This window comes from Pseudonaja textilis, chromosome 1, assembly GCF_049901715.1.
Source record: "Pseudonaja textilis isolate UNSWEBS1 chromosome 1, rPseTex1.2, whole genome shotgun sequence".
Classification (NCBI taxonomy): Eukaryota; Metazoa; Chordata; class Lepidosauria; order Squamata; family Elapidae; genus Pseudonaja; species Pseudonaja textilis.
This window is the reverse complement of record NC_141990.1, coordinates 122,637,803-122,657,659: the sequence shown is the minus strand read 5'-3', so window position 1 is coordinate 122,657,659 and position 19,857 is coordinate 122,637,803. Positions and strand designations below refer to the sequence as shown.

General features: G+C 38.2%; 1 protein-coding gene across 12 annotated transcripts in view; it reads right to left on the bottom strand.

The window, feature by feature from the left end:
- DST (dystonin) overlaps positions 1–19,857 on the bottom strand; it is a 333,471-nt gene that overhangs the window by 157,331 nt on the left and 156,283 nt on the right. For 10 of the 12 annotated variants that reach the window (XM_087916037.1, XM_087916029.1, XM_087916044.1 and 7 more), the window contains 17 exons: positions 19,405–19,500; positions 19,177–19,304; positions 11,559–11,652; positions 9,765–9,919; positions 8,166–8,628; positions 7,939–8,067; positions 7,657–7,734; positions 7,400–7,561; positions 7,202–7,306; positions 5,612–5,707; positions 4,995–5,120; positions 4,648–4,800; positions 4,281–4,435; positions 3,988–4,114; positions 3,088–3,271; positions 2,191–2,348; positions 75–253 (listed from right to left, as the gene is read on the bottom strand). In XM_087916037.1, the coding sequence (XP_087772163.1) occupies positions 75–253; positions 2,191–2,348; positions 3,088–3,271; positions 3,988–4,114; positions 4,281–4,435; positions 4,648–4,800; positions 4,995–5,120; positions 5,612–5,707; positions 7,202–7,306; positions 7,400–7,561; positions 7,657–7,734; positions 7,939–8,067; positions 8,166–8,628; positions 9,765–9,919; positions 11,559–11,652; positions 19,177–19,304; positions 19,405–19,500 (2,588 nt within the window). Of the gene's footprint in view, positions 1–74; positions 254–2,190; positions 2,349–3,087; positions 3,272–3,987; positions 4,115–4,280; positions 4,436–4,647; positions 4,801–4,994; positions 5,121–5,611; positions 5,708–7,201; positions 7,307–7,399; positions 7,562–7,656; positions 7,735–7,938; positions 8,068–8,165; positions 8,629–9,764; positions 9,920–11,558; positions 11,653–11,771; positions 12,148–19,176; positions 19,305–19,404; positions 19,501–19,857 lie in introns of those variants that run through there. The other 2 variants (XM_026695187.2, XM_026695188.2) reach the window with 1 other exon arrangement.

Genomic DNA, 19,857 nt, shown 5'->3' with positions numbered 1-19,857 from the left:
TACAGCTATGTTCACAGCTAATAAATATTGCTACAATAAAGATGGTTGTGTATGCAACAAAAGGCCTTTCTTACTTTTCTATGTAAATGGAAGACATGGAATACACCTGATTCATGTTCTGAATTACAAGATTAAGTTCAGACCGCAGAGTTGGGACCGAAGGGGAACCAGCAGCTTGGCTGAAGAAATCATTGCATTTATCTGTGATTGTTTCCAAATCATCTTTGAGCCGATCCAGCTCCTTTTTGAGCTTCTACAGGAAAAAAAAAAGGGTGAGGCTTATTTCATCTATAATAAAGGGTTTTTTCACAAATCATATTCTTAAACTAAGGGAAGGGCATAAGTTGAAGTTCCTAAGAACCATAAGCCACCACTACAATAGCATATTGCTAGACTTGGAGGACTGATTAACACCTATCTCCCTGCCAGCTTATTCCTTCCTTGTTTGTATCAAGGCTAATGAGTTGGTTGGTTAAGGTGCCCATCATATTTCTTTTTTGTAAGTATTTGTAAATGAAAGCACAACAGCATATTGCATTTTTATGCTAATGTGGCTGAAAGCCTACATCTTTTTTTCCTCCCTATTTAGAAACCTATCTCCAACTCAACATTAATTTCCAATGTAATGGTTTAGGCCATAGGTGTCTAACCTTTTGGCTTGCTTAGGCTGCACTGAGTGAAGTGGAATAATCTTCGGCCACTAGAGTTAATGTACATAAATAACAAACTTCCGTTATTATTATTATTTACAATCTTGTGGGGCCACATTATAAGCTGTCCTGGGCCATATGTAGCCTGTGGACCACAAGTTGGACACACCCAGTTTAGGCCCTTGGGGTTCCCCCTCCCCCAAAAAGGGGGGGTTATGTGAACAATTTGGCATGAAACATTAGGCAACAACTATAACATTTCCAAATCCATACAAAAAAGAAGATAGAGAACTGTTTTTAGTTTTATTTCAGTTGTATTTCAAGAAATGTCACATGGAAAGTATGTCCTAACTAAACACGTTTCATATTGATCAAATCGTCATTATCTAAGTTTGCCCACTATGCTAAATTGCAAGCTGCAGAATGATAAAACCAATTATGTTCACACATTATAAGCCAAACCTTATAGAGCTACCTCAGTTTTTGCACCATAATTTGTGTTTGTCTGAATGATCTTCATCTGATGAAGTCAAATGGGGCCAAATGAAACTTTCAGAGAATTCACAAAGCAAGGAGGCCAGTGGTGGGATTCAAATTTTTTTTACTACCGGTTCTGTGGGCATGGCATGGCTTGGTGGGTGTGGCTTGGTATGTGTGTTAGGGGAAGGATACTGTAAAATCTCCACTCCCTCCCCACTCCTAGGGCAAGGTTACCACCAGTTCTCCAAACTACTCAAAATTTCCGCTACTGGTTCTCCAGAACTGGTCAAAACCTGCTGAATACCCACCTCTGAAGGAGGCCCAGTTTCGTTTCTTTACTTAAGAGTAATGATAAGGGTGGAAGGAAATAATAACAATCTGGATTGGAACTGCACCTGATTAGGAAGGGAAAGATCTAACAGGACCACTAAACAGTTCCTTGGAATACAGGTAGTCCTTGACTTACGACCACAATTGAGCCCAAAATTTCTGTTGTCAAGTGAGACATTTGTTATGTGAGTTTTGCCACATTTTACGACCTTCCTTGCCTCAGTAGTTAAGCGAATCATTGCAGTTGATAAATTAGTAACCCGGTTGTTAAGTGAATTTGGCTTCCCACATTGATTTTTCTTGTCAGGAGGTCGCAAAAGGTGATCAGATGACCTTGGGACACAGTAACGGTCATAAGTATCAAGCAGTAGCCAAGTATCTTAATTTTGATCACATGATCATGGAGATGCTGGAAAGGTCACAACTGTTAAAAATAGCCATAAGTCACTTTTTTCAGTGCCATTGTAACTTTGGTCACTAAACGAACAGTTATAAGTTGAGGATTACCTGTATTTCATATGAATTTTGATGCTGCAGAGAAGAATTCTATTTATTCTCCCAGAAGACTCTGATTCCAATCTGTAACAATTTGCACTTATTCCGCGTATTTAAAAAAAACCCACCCTCAACAGATGTAGCTTTATCCAATTAATTTAATGCAGTAAGTCATTTGAACGTGTTTATGATATTCAAAAAGATAAGTTTTCATCAGCAAATTGAGAAGAGTTACCTCTTGTTCAGAGATACGGAACACACTTTCAGGGAGGTCATCCCTCTCCAGAGGAGTTCGAATTTGTCTAATCAAACGATCTTCACAATTCTCCAATCGAAGTCTGATGTTTCGAACTTCTGAGATGTATAAATTGTAAACAGATTCTTCGCGCTCCTCTGTTGAAACCAACGCGCACAGATGAATTAAGCCAACTGATTTTATTTCTTTCATCTGCTACCATGTGATATTCTACAGCTAAAGTTTCAAAGTTTAGAAATGTAACTCTCCTTGAAATCCAAAATTAATGTGCAACCAACTGTTCTGGATAGCGATAATGAGAAATACTGGATGTGATAATAAGGTGGTGTGAAAAGGAAGGAATGGTGTTATGAATTTCTTGTTTCTAACCTTTTCTACCACCTTTAAAATATCTTTTCTATTTGACAGAAATAAAGTCATCTTGAATTTCGGGTATCGCAAATTTCCCAGGGATATTAACATTACAGAAGCAGGTTGCTTAAGAATTAATCTTTATGTGTAAATAATGTAACTTCTCTTAAATGTTCTTATTCTTAGGTTTTTTTTATGTATCCAAGCAATAATCCAAAAATGGATCTTAGGAGCAGCATCCTGCTTTTGCATGCATATATCAGATGTGCAACCTATTACAACTAGCTGACTCATGTGTATAATTGATCACATGACAAGGAAACCTGGAAAGAAAAGATACAGAAGACAGCAGTCTGTCTTTTCTGTTACTGGAAACAAAAATCTTTAGCTTTGCACTAGTGCTGCTATGATCCAATTAAAACAGTGTAGTTGACAAGAACAAAGCTGAAAATATCACACCTAAAGCAATACATCACATCAAGGGCTTTATAACAGTCTCCTTTCTGAGATGATTAATATACTTACCTCTCTCAGCAGACTTAAGTAGCTCTTGGTAGTACTGCTTACATACATTTACTTCCCTTTCCAACTGGGCAATGTCAGCAACAGAGAAAATTTTGGATTCCTGGCTGTCTTCCAAGAAGTCATCAAAGCGAGACTGCAAGTTGCTTAAAACCTGCTGATGTTCACCTGGCAAGAGCGTTTTGATCTAGAAAATGTTTTAAAATTGGAGTAAAATTTAAAATCTTTCCAACGATCAGCAACATTCCTTCCCTTTCCATGATATAAACATAAAGCACAGACTGCTCTTAAAGCCCTTAACCCATCAGTTACTGAAATTTTGACTCAATAAAAGCCCAGGAAATATCAAGCCCCAGGGAAATCAGAAGATCTAGGCAGTTCAAATGGGTATAAAGATTTATTGCAGGCTTAAGCTCTCTACAAGAATCCAAACTACTAACAGCCAAAGCAAATTGTAGAGAAGAGTCAATGAAAGTCAAGGTGGGCTGGACTTAGTTCCCTTGTGGGTGCGAACAGACTCAAGACTGATGATGTGCTTGACCCCTCCCTTGGGCTGAGCCTGGTCATCTCCTACAGGGAGGTGCCTCTCAGGAATACAATGCCTACAGTATATACATACAGTGTATATAAAGACAAACATCCATGGAACCACATCTACTGGATATTGTCCCAGGTCAGAATTGTTTTAGCAGTTTTATAGAAAATTCCAATATAATATTGGTACATCTTTAGCATCGTGTCTGCTATATAAAATATGATGTTCTTCTCAAACTTTACCTATCATTGTAAGTGGTAAAATGTAAATTCTTCATTTTAAGGCCATATTGCTGAAATACTGAATGCTGGGGTGGAGAGTGGGGAAATAACTAGGTGTCAAAGAGTTGGAATACATGAAAAACTTACTGAGGCCACATTACTTGCTCGAACAGTTTCAATTTCAGTTGTTAAATAGTGCCAAGAAACTACACTCTTCAGATTTATATGTGACTCATGCCAAAGAGCTAGGACATTCTGATACTGCTGCTCAATTCTGAAATGCATAAAACATAAGGGGGTTAAGTAAGCAATATCACAAGAGAGTCTTAAGAATATACTGGTAATAAATTCCCTAGAATGCATGCATTTTTCAGAACGATTTCAAAAAGCAAGTGACATTAATATGGGTTCGGTGTGTGTACATTCTGCCAAATTCCTACCTATTTGCAGTGTCTATGGCTTCTTTGTTGGGAGGTGGGATGGTAAAACAAACAGAGGGAACCATGGCCTCATTGCCACTTGGGCTGATCACTTTCCATTTTGCTCGATGAGAGTTGCTTGCCAGGACACATTCGTCATCCTTGTAAATAGTTATCTAGTTGTGAACAGAAAAACAGAAGAACTGAATGAGCCTTTCTCAAAGCACCTCTGATGCAACAAAAAGAACAAAGTAAAACTGATTCAGCCCCCAACTGTGGCAATAAGCTCTGTGGGGTATGGAGGAGACTTCCAGGAGTTTGTTATCAATACCCAGCCCAGGATCTTCTTCTCCCCATAACTGATTCGAAGATGGTAAAAGCTTCCAACCTCAATCTGTCGATAGTCACAGATGGCCTTAACTGGGATGGACGTTTTGAGGGAATTTTCAGGATTCCTCGGCTTTAGCTGAACTATTGTCTTTGCTCTGCCCACAAGGCCTGCCACGGTGCTCTTGTACTGTAGGAGCTGTTCTTTTTCTTCCTAGATGCCAATTTAAAGAGCAAATGTTAAACATTAAGCATTCTTTTCTTGGAAGTGTTTTAAGTTTTCTTGGTTTCTTTTCCAAGATGTAATTCAAATGAGGCACAAGAGACACCCTGGCAAAAAGCGCAATAACTTAGAAAGTATTAAACATGCTTGAAGAGTAGAATCAGCTAACATATTGACATTCCTACCATAGACTCCTGGATCAGATCTTCTAGTTTATGAATGCTGCTGGATCTATCGCAATTGTATTTTCGATGTACAGCATCTCGTAAATTCTTCAAGTAATCTAGAGCCTCTTTGGCATCACTGAAAAACTAGAATGAAACGAAGTTTTCATTTAATAAGGCACTATTGAAAATATGTTTATTATACAGAGAGAAGGGGGAGAGAGAGAGAGGGAGAAAGGGAGAGAGAGAAGTTTTGCAAGTCTCGTCACTCCCACTTTCAGTTTGAAATAAAATTATAAAACCAGAGAAATACCTGAATTGTGAAAAAAAGAGGTTGGGAAAGAATCAAACTTTAAATGTCTTTAGGACAGCAAACAAAGAGATTAAAACAGTAATGGTTACTGACTATTTTCCACAAGATTTATGTACAACATACTGGACCAATAGAATCACTACTGGAATAACATAAAAATTGTGTCTTTGAAACATCTGAATTAGATGGGTAAAAACTGTATCTTTATCATAAAAACATTCCTCTACGTTGCTTAGCTGAGAACCACATTAGAATTTCCTTCTTGAGGTTATAGCTACAGCTGAAATCTGCAATCATGCCACAGCATCTTCAATTTAATCCATACCTCAAAATATGCAGTGTTTTCTCTTAAATGCTGTTCAACACATTGGCAGAGCTGCAAAATCCAGCTCCACTGGGTTTGCATTGCAGCTCGGTAGGCCTGAAGGATACAGAAAGAGATAAAAAAAAACATATGTGTCTCTGCAACCCCAGCCCTAATTCTCTCTAATGAGAGAAAGAATACGAGGAATTGATTTTTCCCTCCCCCGTTCCCAATGCCTTTGTCTCAGCAGTATGCTGTTGAACAAAAGCATCCACCTTCTAAAATATAAGCTGCTCTACAAAAATGAATAACATTTTCTGGAAAGTTAGGTTGACTGCCATTTAGAACCCAAACACCTTGGCTACAATTTATATTATTGGACAATGGCTGCCTGTCTAATTGGCTAACATTACTGACCCTTAACAAAGAAGCAAAAAAGCTCGCTATAGAATCCAGTAGAGTGAATTGTTTCATAACAAGGACAGATCATAGAGCAAATCTACTTCTATATATACTTCTTTTTAAGTATTGTTGCAGAATATCCATTTTGACAGAGATGCACAATCAATTAACCTATGGTCAGTTCTGAAACCGAGAGGTGTCCATATTAGCTAGCTAAAGTCTTTAGTTGTAAGTGGTATATACAGTAGTGTTTTTCAACCTTAGTCAGTTTAAGTTGAGTGGATTTCAACTCCCATGGCTGGCTGAAGAATTCTGGGAGCTGAAATCCACGCTTCTTAAAGTTGCCAAGGTTGAGAGCACTGACCTACAGTATGTATCTTAATTCTAGTCCAAAATAAATATAATGTCCAAGTAAGATCTGTAATAATAAATAATTGTGATGCATAACGACAATGAAACATTTACAGGGAGAAGTTCCTTGCTACATATGAACAAGGAAAATACTGCCCCCTTCTAGGTGTACTAGATTCACTCCTACTCAAAACATTAGATGGTGCTATGGTATTGGAATTCTCCTTGGGGAAAAAACAGTGCTCTGCATTCCTTTTTAAATAACTCAAAACCATCACCAGTGAAACGCAGCCAGTGAGAGCAAGAAATAGAACAGAATACAATAGAATATTCAGGGAGTAATCACAATGGGTTAGGTGGAACCCTAAACAGGAGTGCCATGTTTTGTAATCTTGTTTCTTTCATTTTAGGACAGTAGCAAGGTGTCATGCTGCACCTTAAAGTCTAATAAATAATGCACTGAGTCATAACCTTTCACACTCAACTATACACTGCAAGAAAAATTTATGTGCAGCAATAACACAAAATGGAAAAGCAGAACCCAGACATAAATATTTATCTGCAGTTCTAATGTGTACAAGATGAAACCAGTGATGCCTGTTATTGAGTTCTGTTGGAAACAGAAGCACAGTAGAAGACTAAACAGGTAAGAATATCACAAGATTGTGTATCAACTTTCTAAGGTTTTCAACAAAAGCCAGGGGAGGGTGTGTGTGTTGGGAGTTGGTGTTAGAATAAACACCACAAACATACAGCCAATTGGGGAAGGTTGCAATTCTTCAGCAAGTTATTTGAAAGTGTTGCTTTAAATTTGGAATCCTATAAAAAGTGCTTCTAAAGCCAAATTTAATAACCTACCTCAATAGTTAATCTTGCAGGGTGGTTTTCAAAGAGCAATTGTTCTGCTATTTCCTGTACTGATTTAATAACTTCTTCTTTCTGGTCAAGTTCTCTCATCAGATCCTTTCAAATTAAAAAAAAGGGAAAAACCTTTTGAAACCTGAAGCAAGTAGAAAATATGTTCAGTTTTATTTTTAAGACATTACTAAATCTTACGGCATGATATTCCTTTTTCCTTGCTATATTTGTGTTTCTTTCGCTCCAGTCATGTGCAACTTCCGCCTCCTCCTTTTCATTCAACCATATAAGTTCCCGAGTAGCACGTGATACAAAATTGTGAAGGGTGTCGAGGTGTCTTTCTTGATTCCTGGACGCATTCTTGGAAAGACAAAAAGAAAAAAACAAAGCTTAATTTTGCTTACATTATCAAGGAACATCCCACTGAGACCTGGACTTCTTGACAATGATCTTACCAAGAGTTTTGCATATTGGCTCTCCAGTTTGTGCAATTTTTCTGCATAGCTGAGTTTGAGGGGAGCAGTCATTTGGATCTGCATAGAACAAACTGGATTAGAGATTTTTTTTAAAAAGAAGAGCTCTAGACAGACAACAGTTAACAGAAGGATTACACATTTCTTTTTATTCATTTAATTAATATAACAAAGTGATCCTTCTTTAAGCCAAGTGCAGTTATACAAGAAGTTAAAATGCATGTTTTAAAATAGGTAGAGTCACAAGGTGTTTTTATGCTGTACCTCACTGATTTTTGCTTCTTTAAGACTTGACTCAAATTCTTCAATAGCTTTGTGAACATTCTTGTGATTTTCAACATGGCTTTCAACCCCTGGCAAATCTGAGCCCCATTCGGCTCGGTCAAGTTGTACCTGGCAAAGGGAAGTTTAAAAAATTAAACTCGATCCATTGTACAAATAAGAAAAAAACCATCAAGGGCAAATGAAGACCATACATATCAAGATGTTACCTGCATTTCATCTACCCATCTTAAGAGGTCCTGTACAAATTTCATATTGACTTCTTCTTCTGTTAAATTCTGATCAATAAAAGCTGATTTCATCAGAGGTTTGCGAATCTGTGTCAACTTGAGTGTTTGAAGTCCACCCGTGTCAACTCCAGTTATGTAACTTTGAATTAACCGTGGTGGGAAGCCTGGAGTGTATGCTGGGGTGATGGCTGGGGTCAGTCTTGGAGAAAAACCTGATGACAAACCTGACGTCAGACTGGATGAGGTCAAGGAGGGAGACAAGCCCTGATTTAGTCCAGCGTTTAAATTAGGGCTTAGGCTTGGTGCAAACCCTGAGTTTAAGCTTTGTGTTATTCCTGATATCATCATCTTGGTCTGTTCCGTTGTTAGTATTCTCCCCTTGTTGTAGATTGAGGAACACTCTGCTTTTAAGGCCATAAGGTTATCTCGGAGTTTTGCAACCCTACATTAAAACAAAGAAAAGCATTCACCATAGAAATTGACTGGCTACTACCTCAGAATTTTCATGAAGAATAATAATAGAAATCAGAATTAAATAATTAAATTAACTATCATAATAAAGGAGTCAGATCAATTTGTTCCAATAAATCCTTTTATAATCTGCACAAAGTTGGTGCTTTCATGCTATAATGGTACTAAGGTCATAAAATGTCTAGCTGTGTCTTTGGATGTAAAACATAATCATATAACAAGACTAATAAGCCCCTATAATCAGTTTTGTTTCAAAAGCGATTCCTGAATATGCTCTTTTCACAAGAAAAGGACAGCTTGTTTAAGATACATTTGTGCATCTTTGAGAAGGAAGAGCAAAAGTGACTGTAAGAACAGGAATCAAACCATTTAGCTACTAATGGGAAAAATGCATACAGCATCAAAAAGGTTCTTCTACATACTGGTAGCAATATTAGTTCACATTTGATAGTAAAAGTTAACTTGTTGTATGTGAACCACATACGGTCCCTGGAAGACTGTGCTCTCACTAACATGAGGTGTCAGTTTGGTAGGCTGTAGGAAATGGCTTTTACTCAGAAAAAAAAAAAGAAGAAATGGGAGGTTTTCTTTTCATCCAGCAAAAGGACTGAGAACAGGAGTGTTCCTGCTGGTACTGGAGTTACCTAGGACCTGGTGAAGATTTTACAGCTGAAAAGTTGTCCAATCCTGATTTACAGAAGCACTCATTTATATATGTTTATATTACTGACAGCATCTCATAAAAGTAGCGGAAGATATTGCTAGACACTTGCTGAATATGTGATATCCATACTTCTTGCCATACGATAGAATTGTCTTATCCTGGGCTACAGGGCAGCTGAAAGGATTTCAGAGATCAGATTTTGAAGCAGAATTATCTATGCCCTACTTTGGAAATCACCTTCTAGCTCAAGCATAGATTAATGGGCATCCTAATTAAAGTCAAGACCAGCAGTGCTTAAATAAGTTGTTTAAACAACTTGAACACAGAACTAAGTAAGCCAAACCAATCTCTATTAAAATTGCAGAAATTCCCAGGGGCAGAATAGTCACTGGCATGAGACGTTAGGAACTCCTATTCCTAAATAGCAACCTTAATGTATGTACCTTTGGACTAATTGATCCGCCTGATAATATTTTCCATCAGTAAGAATCTGGGCATCCATAACTTGTTGGCGGAGAAGATTCTCACATTCAAGTAGATAGCCTGCGATCTCAGCTTCGTTCTGGAACTGCAGGCCTGCTTCTAATCGTTTCCTATCCTAAGTTTAAACAAACAAACAAAAATAACCATGCATGTATTTAACTGGAAAATAAGGTTCTTCTAATAACTTTTTTTGGGACAGACAATAATGATGCTCATTTAGAAATTTTTTAGATGCTTGTGTCTGAAAAATATGCTATAAGATAAAATCAGTTATCATTAAATATATCTGTAACAGCTTAATTTTAAATCATCAACTATTTCTTATGTCAAGCCAAATTTTCAATATATATTGCTCTCTCCAAAATCAGTAGTGTACATAAATAGTAGGCTCCCCATTTAGATAAACAGAAATACATACCTGCACATATAGAACTATTTTGAAAAACTACCATCAATATGATTAACATTATTTTCCTATATTAAAATACTTTGCAAAAGGTTGCTTAAGCAGCTGTGATTGCTTATTTTCTGAAATGAATACAAAGGAGGTTTTTTGACTGGATAAAACACAAGACAACTGGATTTTACATTTTTCAAGATGAAATTTACTGTAAAGGTAAAGGTTTCCCCTGTTCAATCATTTCCAACTCTAGGGGGAGGTGCTCATCTCCTTTTCTTAGTTAAGGGAGCTAACATTGTCCAGACATTTCCGTAATTATGTGACTCTAAGCCAAGGCACATGGAACATTGTTACTTTCCCACTGAAGTGGTAGCTATTTACCTACTCGCATTTGCAAGCTTTCAAACTATTAGGTTGGTAGGAGCTGAGGCAGTGGGGGAGCTCACCCCACTGTATAACACTTGAGTCTCAAACCAGGGCTGTCAGCTTTCCAGCTGACAAGCTCAGCATCTTTAACCACTGAGTCATTATGCCTCTTGAAATTTTAAATTTACATAAGTACATGAATTTTATAATGCAAAAAAAAGTACAATCTCTTACAAGACTTTTACTTGTACAGGACCGTTAACTTCCTTGACTTTTGATATATTTTCAAGTTTAAAAAATCCTTAGCTATTCCTGAACATTAAAAACAAATATAAAATTCAGGATGTATAGTGGGAACACACTCTGTAGTTCTTAACTTGAAATATTACCTATTAACACTAATGCATATCTAGCAATTGTTTTTTCTTTCTGGCAGATACAATATTCCTGAGCATTCTCTACCTCCTCCAAGTTTACTGACAGTCCTCAAAACTGCAGTGAAATTATAATAAGCATATACTGTGTTCCTTTAAAAATGTTTAGTAGGCTCTGAATATATGTTCTCAATGCCTTATTGACATAGAGAGAGCTTGAAGCATTTAGTACAGTAGCTTTATACTACTTTAAAATGTTTTTAACCCTGAAAGGTGGCATTGTATGTAAAAGATGAGATTCATGTTTAAGTCAATTCATTGCATGTGTGATGATATATGATGCATTTTTATGGTACTCCAAAATGAGCTATTAATAAGTACAGATAATTCTTCTCATCTTCCAAATAATTTTTGAAAAGAGTTTTCATAATTCCGGTTTTAAAAATGCAAAGCCTGAAGCCATGGAGTGTGATATATTTTGGCTATAGGGTAAGTACCTAATCATACAAGATATAAACAAAGATGCTGTCCTTCTACCTTTTATCCAATAATCAATCCCCATGGGTTTTCAATATGGAAAAAAAGTCAAAAACTAGATATTCAAAATTACTCACTGACTGAGTAGCATTTCGAGCAAGCATTAGCTTGTCTTCGCAAGTGAGGCTGTCCCGCTGAACTCTGTTTGCAATTTGCTGCAGCATATCTAACCTAAAGACATCAAAGTTAAGACATAAGGCTGATTATACCCTTTTTCCATACAAGAAAGTAGTATTAACTGTTACCAAATAAAGCTGAACCAAATTCTGCAATGTAATATCAAAACTTACCTGGATCCTTCCATTGGACCATTGCCAAAGCTTATACACGAATTAACAAGAGTTGGACCACAGTTAACAGATACGAAGTTTTCATTAGAATCAATGCTGGTTCGGGTACTAGTGCTATTACTAAAAGAGTCACTACTCTGGTAGCCATAACTGTTAGCATTCATTTTTCATAGTCAAAAAGCTCCTTGGTTGTTTGAAAACTGAAAATAAGCAGAATGTCTGCAAAGGTGCACAGCTACTAGAAAGGAGCTAGCTTTAAGAGCAGTTCCACCATTGCATCCTCAAGCAGGCTTTAGCGTGCATATTCAAAATCCTGTAAATATTATTCCTCTTCAGATTTTGCCTTCAGCTATATATGCCAATGTGGGCTTGGCTCACACTCTTTAAGTGCCTGTACAAGTAGGGACTAATCAGAATGATTAGGGCGTTAACATTGAAGGAAAAGTGCCAAATACCTTTAGGTAACTGTCATCCAATCCCAGAAACCTAACTGATATGGGACAGGATAAGATCTTCCTTTTTTTAAAGATCTGCAACTCCCAAGTCGTAAACAAAAAAATCGATCAATAGTCATTCTATAGAGTTGTATTTTCAATGAAATAATTCATTATATTCATATTTGCTTTTACATGTGTCTTTCATTTAAGCCTGTCTTCATTTTGATCCAGCTGTGCTCCAACTGTGTGCTTTTGATAATTGCTTATATTACAGCCAAAACAGGACCGGCACTACATTATCTTGCACAGGCTACCTTGCAAATAATTCAAATTAAGAATGTATTTAAAAATGTTTTTGTTCTATTTAAGCAGATTCACTGTGCAATTACTGGGATAAAAGAAGCAAAAAGAAGCTACTCTGAAAAGTTAAGGAATCAGTTCTCAACAAATGAACCAGCAAACATGTGGAAAACTCTTAAAAACATCACTAGCTACAGCAAACCTCCTTCCCAGGCAGAAGGAAATCAACAACTAGCAGATGACCTGAATGTGTTTTACTGCAGGTTTGAAAAGAAACTACAGCCCCCTATCTCCACAACCCCCATCTCAAACACACCAACAACAGCCAAGCCTCCTACAACTGGCCCCATTCCATTGGATTCACAACCTCTGGTGATCACTGAAAAAGAAGTGCAACATCTATTTCACAGACAAAAGCCAGGAAAAGCACCAGGGCCAGACAAGATAACTCCTTCTTCCTTAAAAGTCTGTGTTGACCAATTGGCCCCCATCTTCAACCGAATTTTCAATAAATCACTAGAGATGTGCTATGTTCCTTCTTGCTTCAAGTGCTCTACTATCATCCCAGTGCCAAAGAAGCCCTCCATCAAGGAACTGAATGACTACAGGCCAGTTGCTCTAACATTGGTAGCTATGAAAATCTTTGAAAGGCTTGTGCTGTCCCACCTGAAAACCATCACAGATCCACTGTTAGATCCCATGCAGTTTGCATACTGAGCAAATAGATCGACAGATGATGCTGTTAACATGGCTCTGCATTACATCCTACAACACCTTGAATCTCCAAATACCTACGCAATGATCCTCTTTGTAGACTTTCAGTTCAGCATTCAATACCATCATTCCAGACACTCTTCTAAGTAAATTAAACCAACTAGCGGTACCTGAACACACTTGTAAGTGGATCATAAGCTTCCTAACAGACAGGAAGCAGCAGGTGAAGCTGGGCGGAATCACATCCGATACCTGTACAATCAGCACAGCCCCCCCCGCCCCAAGGCTGTGTGCTATCTCCACTTCTCTTCTCCCTATATACCAATGACTGCATCTCAAACGATCCATCTGTTAAAATACTGAAGTTTGCTGATGACACAACAGCGATTGGTCTCATTCGAGACAACGATGAATCTGCATACAGACAGGAGGTTGTACAACTTGCCTTGTGGTGTAACCAGAACAATCTGGAACTGAACACACTCAAAACCATACAAATGGTGGTTAGAAGAAACCCTCCTATACTACCACCTCTTACAATACTAGACGACACAGTATCAACAGTAGAGACCTTCAAATTTCTAGGTTCTACGATATCACATGACCTAAAATGGACATCTAACATCAAAAACATCATCAAAAAAGCACAACAAAGAATGTTCTTTCTGCACCAACTCAGGAAGCTCAAACTGCCCAAGGAGCTACTGATACAGTTCTACAGAGGAATTATTGAGTCTTTCATCTGCACCTCTATAACTGTCTGGTTTGGTTCTGCAGCCCAACAGGAAAGACACAAACTTCAGAGGATAATTAGGACTTCAGAAAAAACAATTACTACCAACCTGCCTTCAATCGAGGACCTGTATACTGCACAAGTCAAAAAGAGGGTTGTGAAAGTATTTACAGACCCCTCACATCCCGGATGTAAACTGTTTCAATTCCTACCCTCAAAACGACGCTATAGAGCACTGCACATCAGAACAACTAGACACAAGGATAGTTTTTTCCCGAACGCCATCACTCTGCAAAACAAATAATTCCCTCAACACTGTCCAACTATTTACAAAGTCTGCACTACTGTTAATCTTCTCATCACTCCTTATCGCCCATCCCCTCCCACTTGTGACTGTATGACTATAACTTTGTCGCTTGTATCCTTACAATTGATACGGACTGTTTCCTAGTATGATTTGATTGCTTATTGTACCCTATGACTATGTATCTTTTCTTTTATGTATACTGAGAGCATTTGCACTAAGACAAATTCCTTGTGTGTCCAATCACACTTGGCCAATAAAAGAATTCTATTCTATTCTATTCTATTCTATTCTATTCTATTCTATTCTATTCTATAAAAAGATCAGAATTGCAGAGTCAATGGTTATTTTTGGAATTCGCTAGCAAGTGTTTAGGCTTGGACAGTAATGTCAGTTTACTGACTGCTATATTTTTTTCTATAAAATGTGGTAGCAATTCCTTTAACTGTTTGGCATTAAAAGGATTTTGAACGTGTACAGGCAAAAATGCCAGCACAGCCAGGTGTTCTGATTTCTTGCTGGCAAGGAGTATCAATATTATATATCATTAGAATTCTAGTCTTTACTTTGTTAAGGAAGTTGAGGCTGCAGCTCCTTCAGCACTACTCTTCCTTTAACAGCAGATTTATTTTATAATGAATCTTATAATGAATTATTTTATTGTTTTATAATTAATCTTATTGTTCAACAAATCCCTATTCTGTAACTGACCTCCAGTTTATATTAATGCTATTCTAAACTGTTAGGATTAGGCTTATCATACATGAACATTGTGAGGATAGCAAAGATGGAGCAAACTCAAAACTCTTTGCTCGCATATAGTTATCTAGATCAAATGGAAATCTAGAAATCAAATGGATTTTTGCATCCCCAATACAGAATATCTAGCAAAAACTGGGCTATCTCCCTCTTTAGTTCTTGCCCACTAAAGTTAACAACTACTACAGCAAAACTACTGAGACACTTTCAACTACTGACTGACTATGATACAAATTACTTAAAGGTAACCTCCAAACTTTGAATATATCTATACTCCAAGAGAGGCTACGCCGATTGGAAATTAGTGATTATATTCCATGATGCCACTGCCTTATACATGCCTCTTCTCAAACATAGCTAGTGTCTTCCAATTTCCCCTCAAACAGAAGCTCCTTTAGATAAGAAAACACACAAGATGAAAAAGTTAGGCTTAATGATGGGAGGAAAAAAAAAATTACTACAACCTGGATTGAGGGTATACCACCCTTTTCATGAACAGCAGCGATGAGGAATTTATAGCTGGCCCATCGAATGAATCCATTTCCCCACAGACCTCAAGCAAGGTCCCTCCCTTCTCTCTCTGCCCACCAAGACCCTTTCCGACCAAGTATGACCACAGATTACCCCAACTTTGTGTTTTCCTAATAAACACAATGCATACTGAGGGAAATCATTAGCGTACGGAAATGGGAGGGATCCCTTTGGCTACCATGTAAAGAAGAAATAAAGCCCTGAATGAATAGGATAATTGCTTTTGCTCTCTTACTTCGTTAAGCTGGAGGCAAATCTGGACAAAGTCAGAGAGATCAAAAGGCAAACTGAAGGTTTCTTGGTTGGGTCATCTGAGAGAGAAATTAATACATAGATAAAATATTAAGAGGTTATGGTCCACAACCAGTCAATATATATATAGAGAGAGAAAAAATATTTTGGTACAGGAAGGACAATATGGTAATAATAGATACTTGAGACAATCTCACTTGTTGCTGAATACTCAGCCATTACTAATCTCTAGAGCAGGGGTGTCCAACCTTGGCAACTTTAAGACTTGTGGACTTCAACTCCCAGCTGGCTGAGGAATTCTGGGAGTTGAAGTCCACAAGTCTTAAAGTTGCCAAGGTTGGACACCCCTGCTCTAGACCTTTACTGGCTTACTTTCTACATAATGGGTATTGCAGTAGCAACAAACATCAAGCTTAATGATGGTATCTAGTCTTTGCCGGCAATTTTTTGTTGCTTTAAGTAATCCACAGGATACCCTTTAATTCAGCATTTTCCCCAAGATCAATGTTTTGGGGAGGCTCAGAGCAGGTCATCGGTGGGGGAAAAGAGTCCAATTTTGACTGTGTCCAGCCAGATGCATTTATAGTACTTGCATGATAACATAAGGAAACATAACGTTCATGTCACCATGCTAATGACACAATTGTGCGATTATGTCATGATTCTGACTCAAGTTCCATAATGAACATGTTACATCCCCTCCCTTTATTTTTCATATAAATGCCCATGTCCGTGTTATCTGCCTAATAGAGGAATTCCACTTAAAAATATTCGCATAGAATTTGCAACATTGGTACTTTGCATGGCACTAAATTAATACAGTTAATTATTATAAGATACACAAATACATGTACACACACCGACATGCACACACAGAGAGAGATCTGGTATAAATCATAACTCTTGAAAGGCAAGGATTATGAGCATGGTAACCAGCAGAATGGGCACAGCCATTTCCTCCTATATTGGCCCAAGCAAGAGTTTCATTTTTTTTCCTTGAAAGGGGACAGGGAATTCCTTATTTTTCATTGTTAAAATTATTTGGGTGCTAAGGGTACAGCTTTCATCTCTTCTCTGCCTCAGACTAGCAGGGAACATAATGCAAATTCTCGGTAATTGTCAAGGAGACTCAAGCAGTCCTGAAAAGACTACCCTGATTGCACATGGCCTTGGGAAGTCAGCCTATTCGCTTTGATTTCATGGCACACAATGTCCTTGGCACAGTGGTGGAATTCAATTTTTTTTACTACTGGTTCTGTGGGCATGGCTTATTTGGTGGGCATGGCTTGGTGGTCATGTGACTGGGTGGGGTATAGCTTAGTGATCATGTGACTGGGTGGGTGTGCTTGATGGTCATGTGACTGGGTGGGTGTGGCCAACTCAATGTCACTCACATCAAGGGGTCCCTCATCTGGCCCCTCCCCTCCGAGCCATTCCTTGTCACCCAGCCTCAACTTATCTATAGTTCTGTATAAATGTTCACCTTTTTTGACTTTATTATCTGCATACTATAGATGTACTTTCATGGACCACTGAAAGGAGGAAATGGCTCACATGCTTTACTCAAGAGTGTGAAAGGCAACAGTCTTTTAAGGGGCTGCCACAAAGAAAGGGGGACAATGTATTTTCCCAAGAAGCAGAATGCAAACAAGAAGCAATGGATGGAAAGTGAACAAAGAGTAGCAACCTAAAACTAAGGAGAAACTTCCTGTGAGTGAGAACAATTAACCAGTGGAACTGCCTGTCTCCAGAAGTTCTGGGTGCTCAATCATTGGAAGTTTTTAAGAAAAGACTGGACAGCCATTTTCTCTGAAATGGTATAGGGTTCACCCCAAGGTCCCTTCTAAGTATTATTCTGACACCTTTCCCAGGATTTCTACTCAGAGTTTGGCATCCTCAGTTTTCTTGCCTGAGGTTAAGGTTGGACTAGATGACCTCCAAGGTCCCTTTCAACTCTTGTTAAGCACATGTGTATTTTATGCTCTGGACTATTGACATTGAATGCATGTAAACCCTGAAAAATATGTGGTAGCCCTGGGCAAAAGAAAGACAGAAAAATCACTCTAGGGGTAGGGACAGTGTAAAATATTAACACACGATAAATAATGGAACAATTAAAAATAATAGCACAGAGTTTTATCTCTTTCTCTTCCTATTTTTTTTCTTTCTTTCTCTCCCTTCCTCTCTTTCTCTCCCTCTCCCTCTCCCTCTCCCTCTCCCTCTCTCTCTCTCACACACACACTGAGCACTTAACAGACAAGCATTTTGGGAGCAGCTCCTTTAAATTTCTCCAAGGCTGGGGTGGATTTCCCCCACCCCCTCTGTCAGACCACTTTAACTCACAAGGGGAAGGCGATACTTGCAGCATCCATGGGGAATCCTTGGAGAAGTTTTTAAAGGACCTCTTCCAAAATGCATTTCTTTTACGTTGCAAAAGTGCTCCAAGGCTCGATTCACCCCCACTCCCTCTGTCAGACCGCACTCCTTCTCTCTCGAGACACTTTAACTTACTCGGGGAAAGCAATACTTGCAGCGTCCATGCCTTTCTTCCTTTCCCCCGGGAAGAAAGAGAACATGGGGAACGGAAAGTTAGGAGAGCGATCGCAAGCGAGTGACCTGGCAACTGGGTTGGGGGCATGGACAGTCAGGGGTCGCCACCGGTTTGGCGCCAAATAACCGCTACCGGTTCGCCCAAGTAGGTGCGAACCGGTTGAATACCACCTCTGCCTTGGCATCAGTATGAATTTCCTTGAGCAGACACCAAGGCACAAGGCTTTGATGCAATCTACCAAGATTGCAACCTTCAAAGGGATTGGGTGTGCCATCTCAGTTGGGGGTCACCAAGACTTGGGATAACCGGCACTTTTTTTTTTTTAAACCCTCTTGAGGCGTCTGAGAAAAAAATAGTGGGAGCCCACTCAATCCTGTAAATGCCACGGCAAACTTTGGAAAGTATCATCTACTTTTTGCTGGTCTGCAACTTTAATAAAAAATTTATTATTTACTCAAAAGTTGGTCAGGATTGAAACATAAACCTTGAGAAAACTGTATAACTATAAGCAATGTTTGATAACTGGAATAATTGTCCAAATTCTGATGGGCAAAACATCAGACAAGGTTACAGTTACATATTTGTTATTTAATACAGAATTCTGCATAAGCTGCTTGATAATTATGTCAATAAAAATAAGCATCAGTAAAGATATTCGTTCAATATAAAAGCAATATCCAATTAATGAGCTCACCCAACAATTCATTTCTACAAAGGAAATTTTTACTACCTTTGTTTCGAGATCAAAGTGTCTCTGTCTATTATCCTACTGAGCAGTTTCAACCTGGCAGGGAAACGTGCTATAAAACAAATAATCAACCTACCTTTCAACTTCTGGTCGAAGCATTTTCTCTCTTTCCAACATAGCAATAATTAGCTTCCCCCATTCTTTTTCAATGTCATTTGGATGATAGCCTTGAGGAAGCTTGATACGCCCAAATTCAATCCAAACCTTTGAAGGCAAGGAATAATTGCATAAAATTGAGAAACCAAATCAAGCATAAAAGTGAGAAATAAATCCAGCCTGCACCAGTCCACACAATATAGCTTACCTCTAGTAGTTTATATAGATGCTTGATTTTTGATTTGTCTATTTCCTTTGGTGGAATTTCTGTTTCTTTAAATTGTAAATATTGGTTATAAAGTGCCTAAAGGAAAACAAACGTTGAAGTCTTTACTGAGATATTCTGGTTTACTAAGGCTTATAAAAACTTGTCATGCTCCTCATTTTGAAACCAAATTGTCTAACTTACTTAACATCAAGAACAAAATATGTGGATTATAAGAAAAGAGAGAATTAAACCATATGTCTCCCATTCAGCTTCCCCTTGACCATCTTGGTTAAGTCCAAGGTTAAATGAAATCTTCTACCCGCTGGTGTTCATGCATATAATCCCCATAGTTAACTGCTGCAGAGAATTCTGTTTGATGTCTTTTTAAGAACAGGACAAGAATCCAAACCACTAAATTTGGGCTAGCCATGGCAGTGGCTTGCGCAGCCTCAG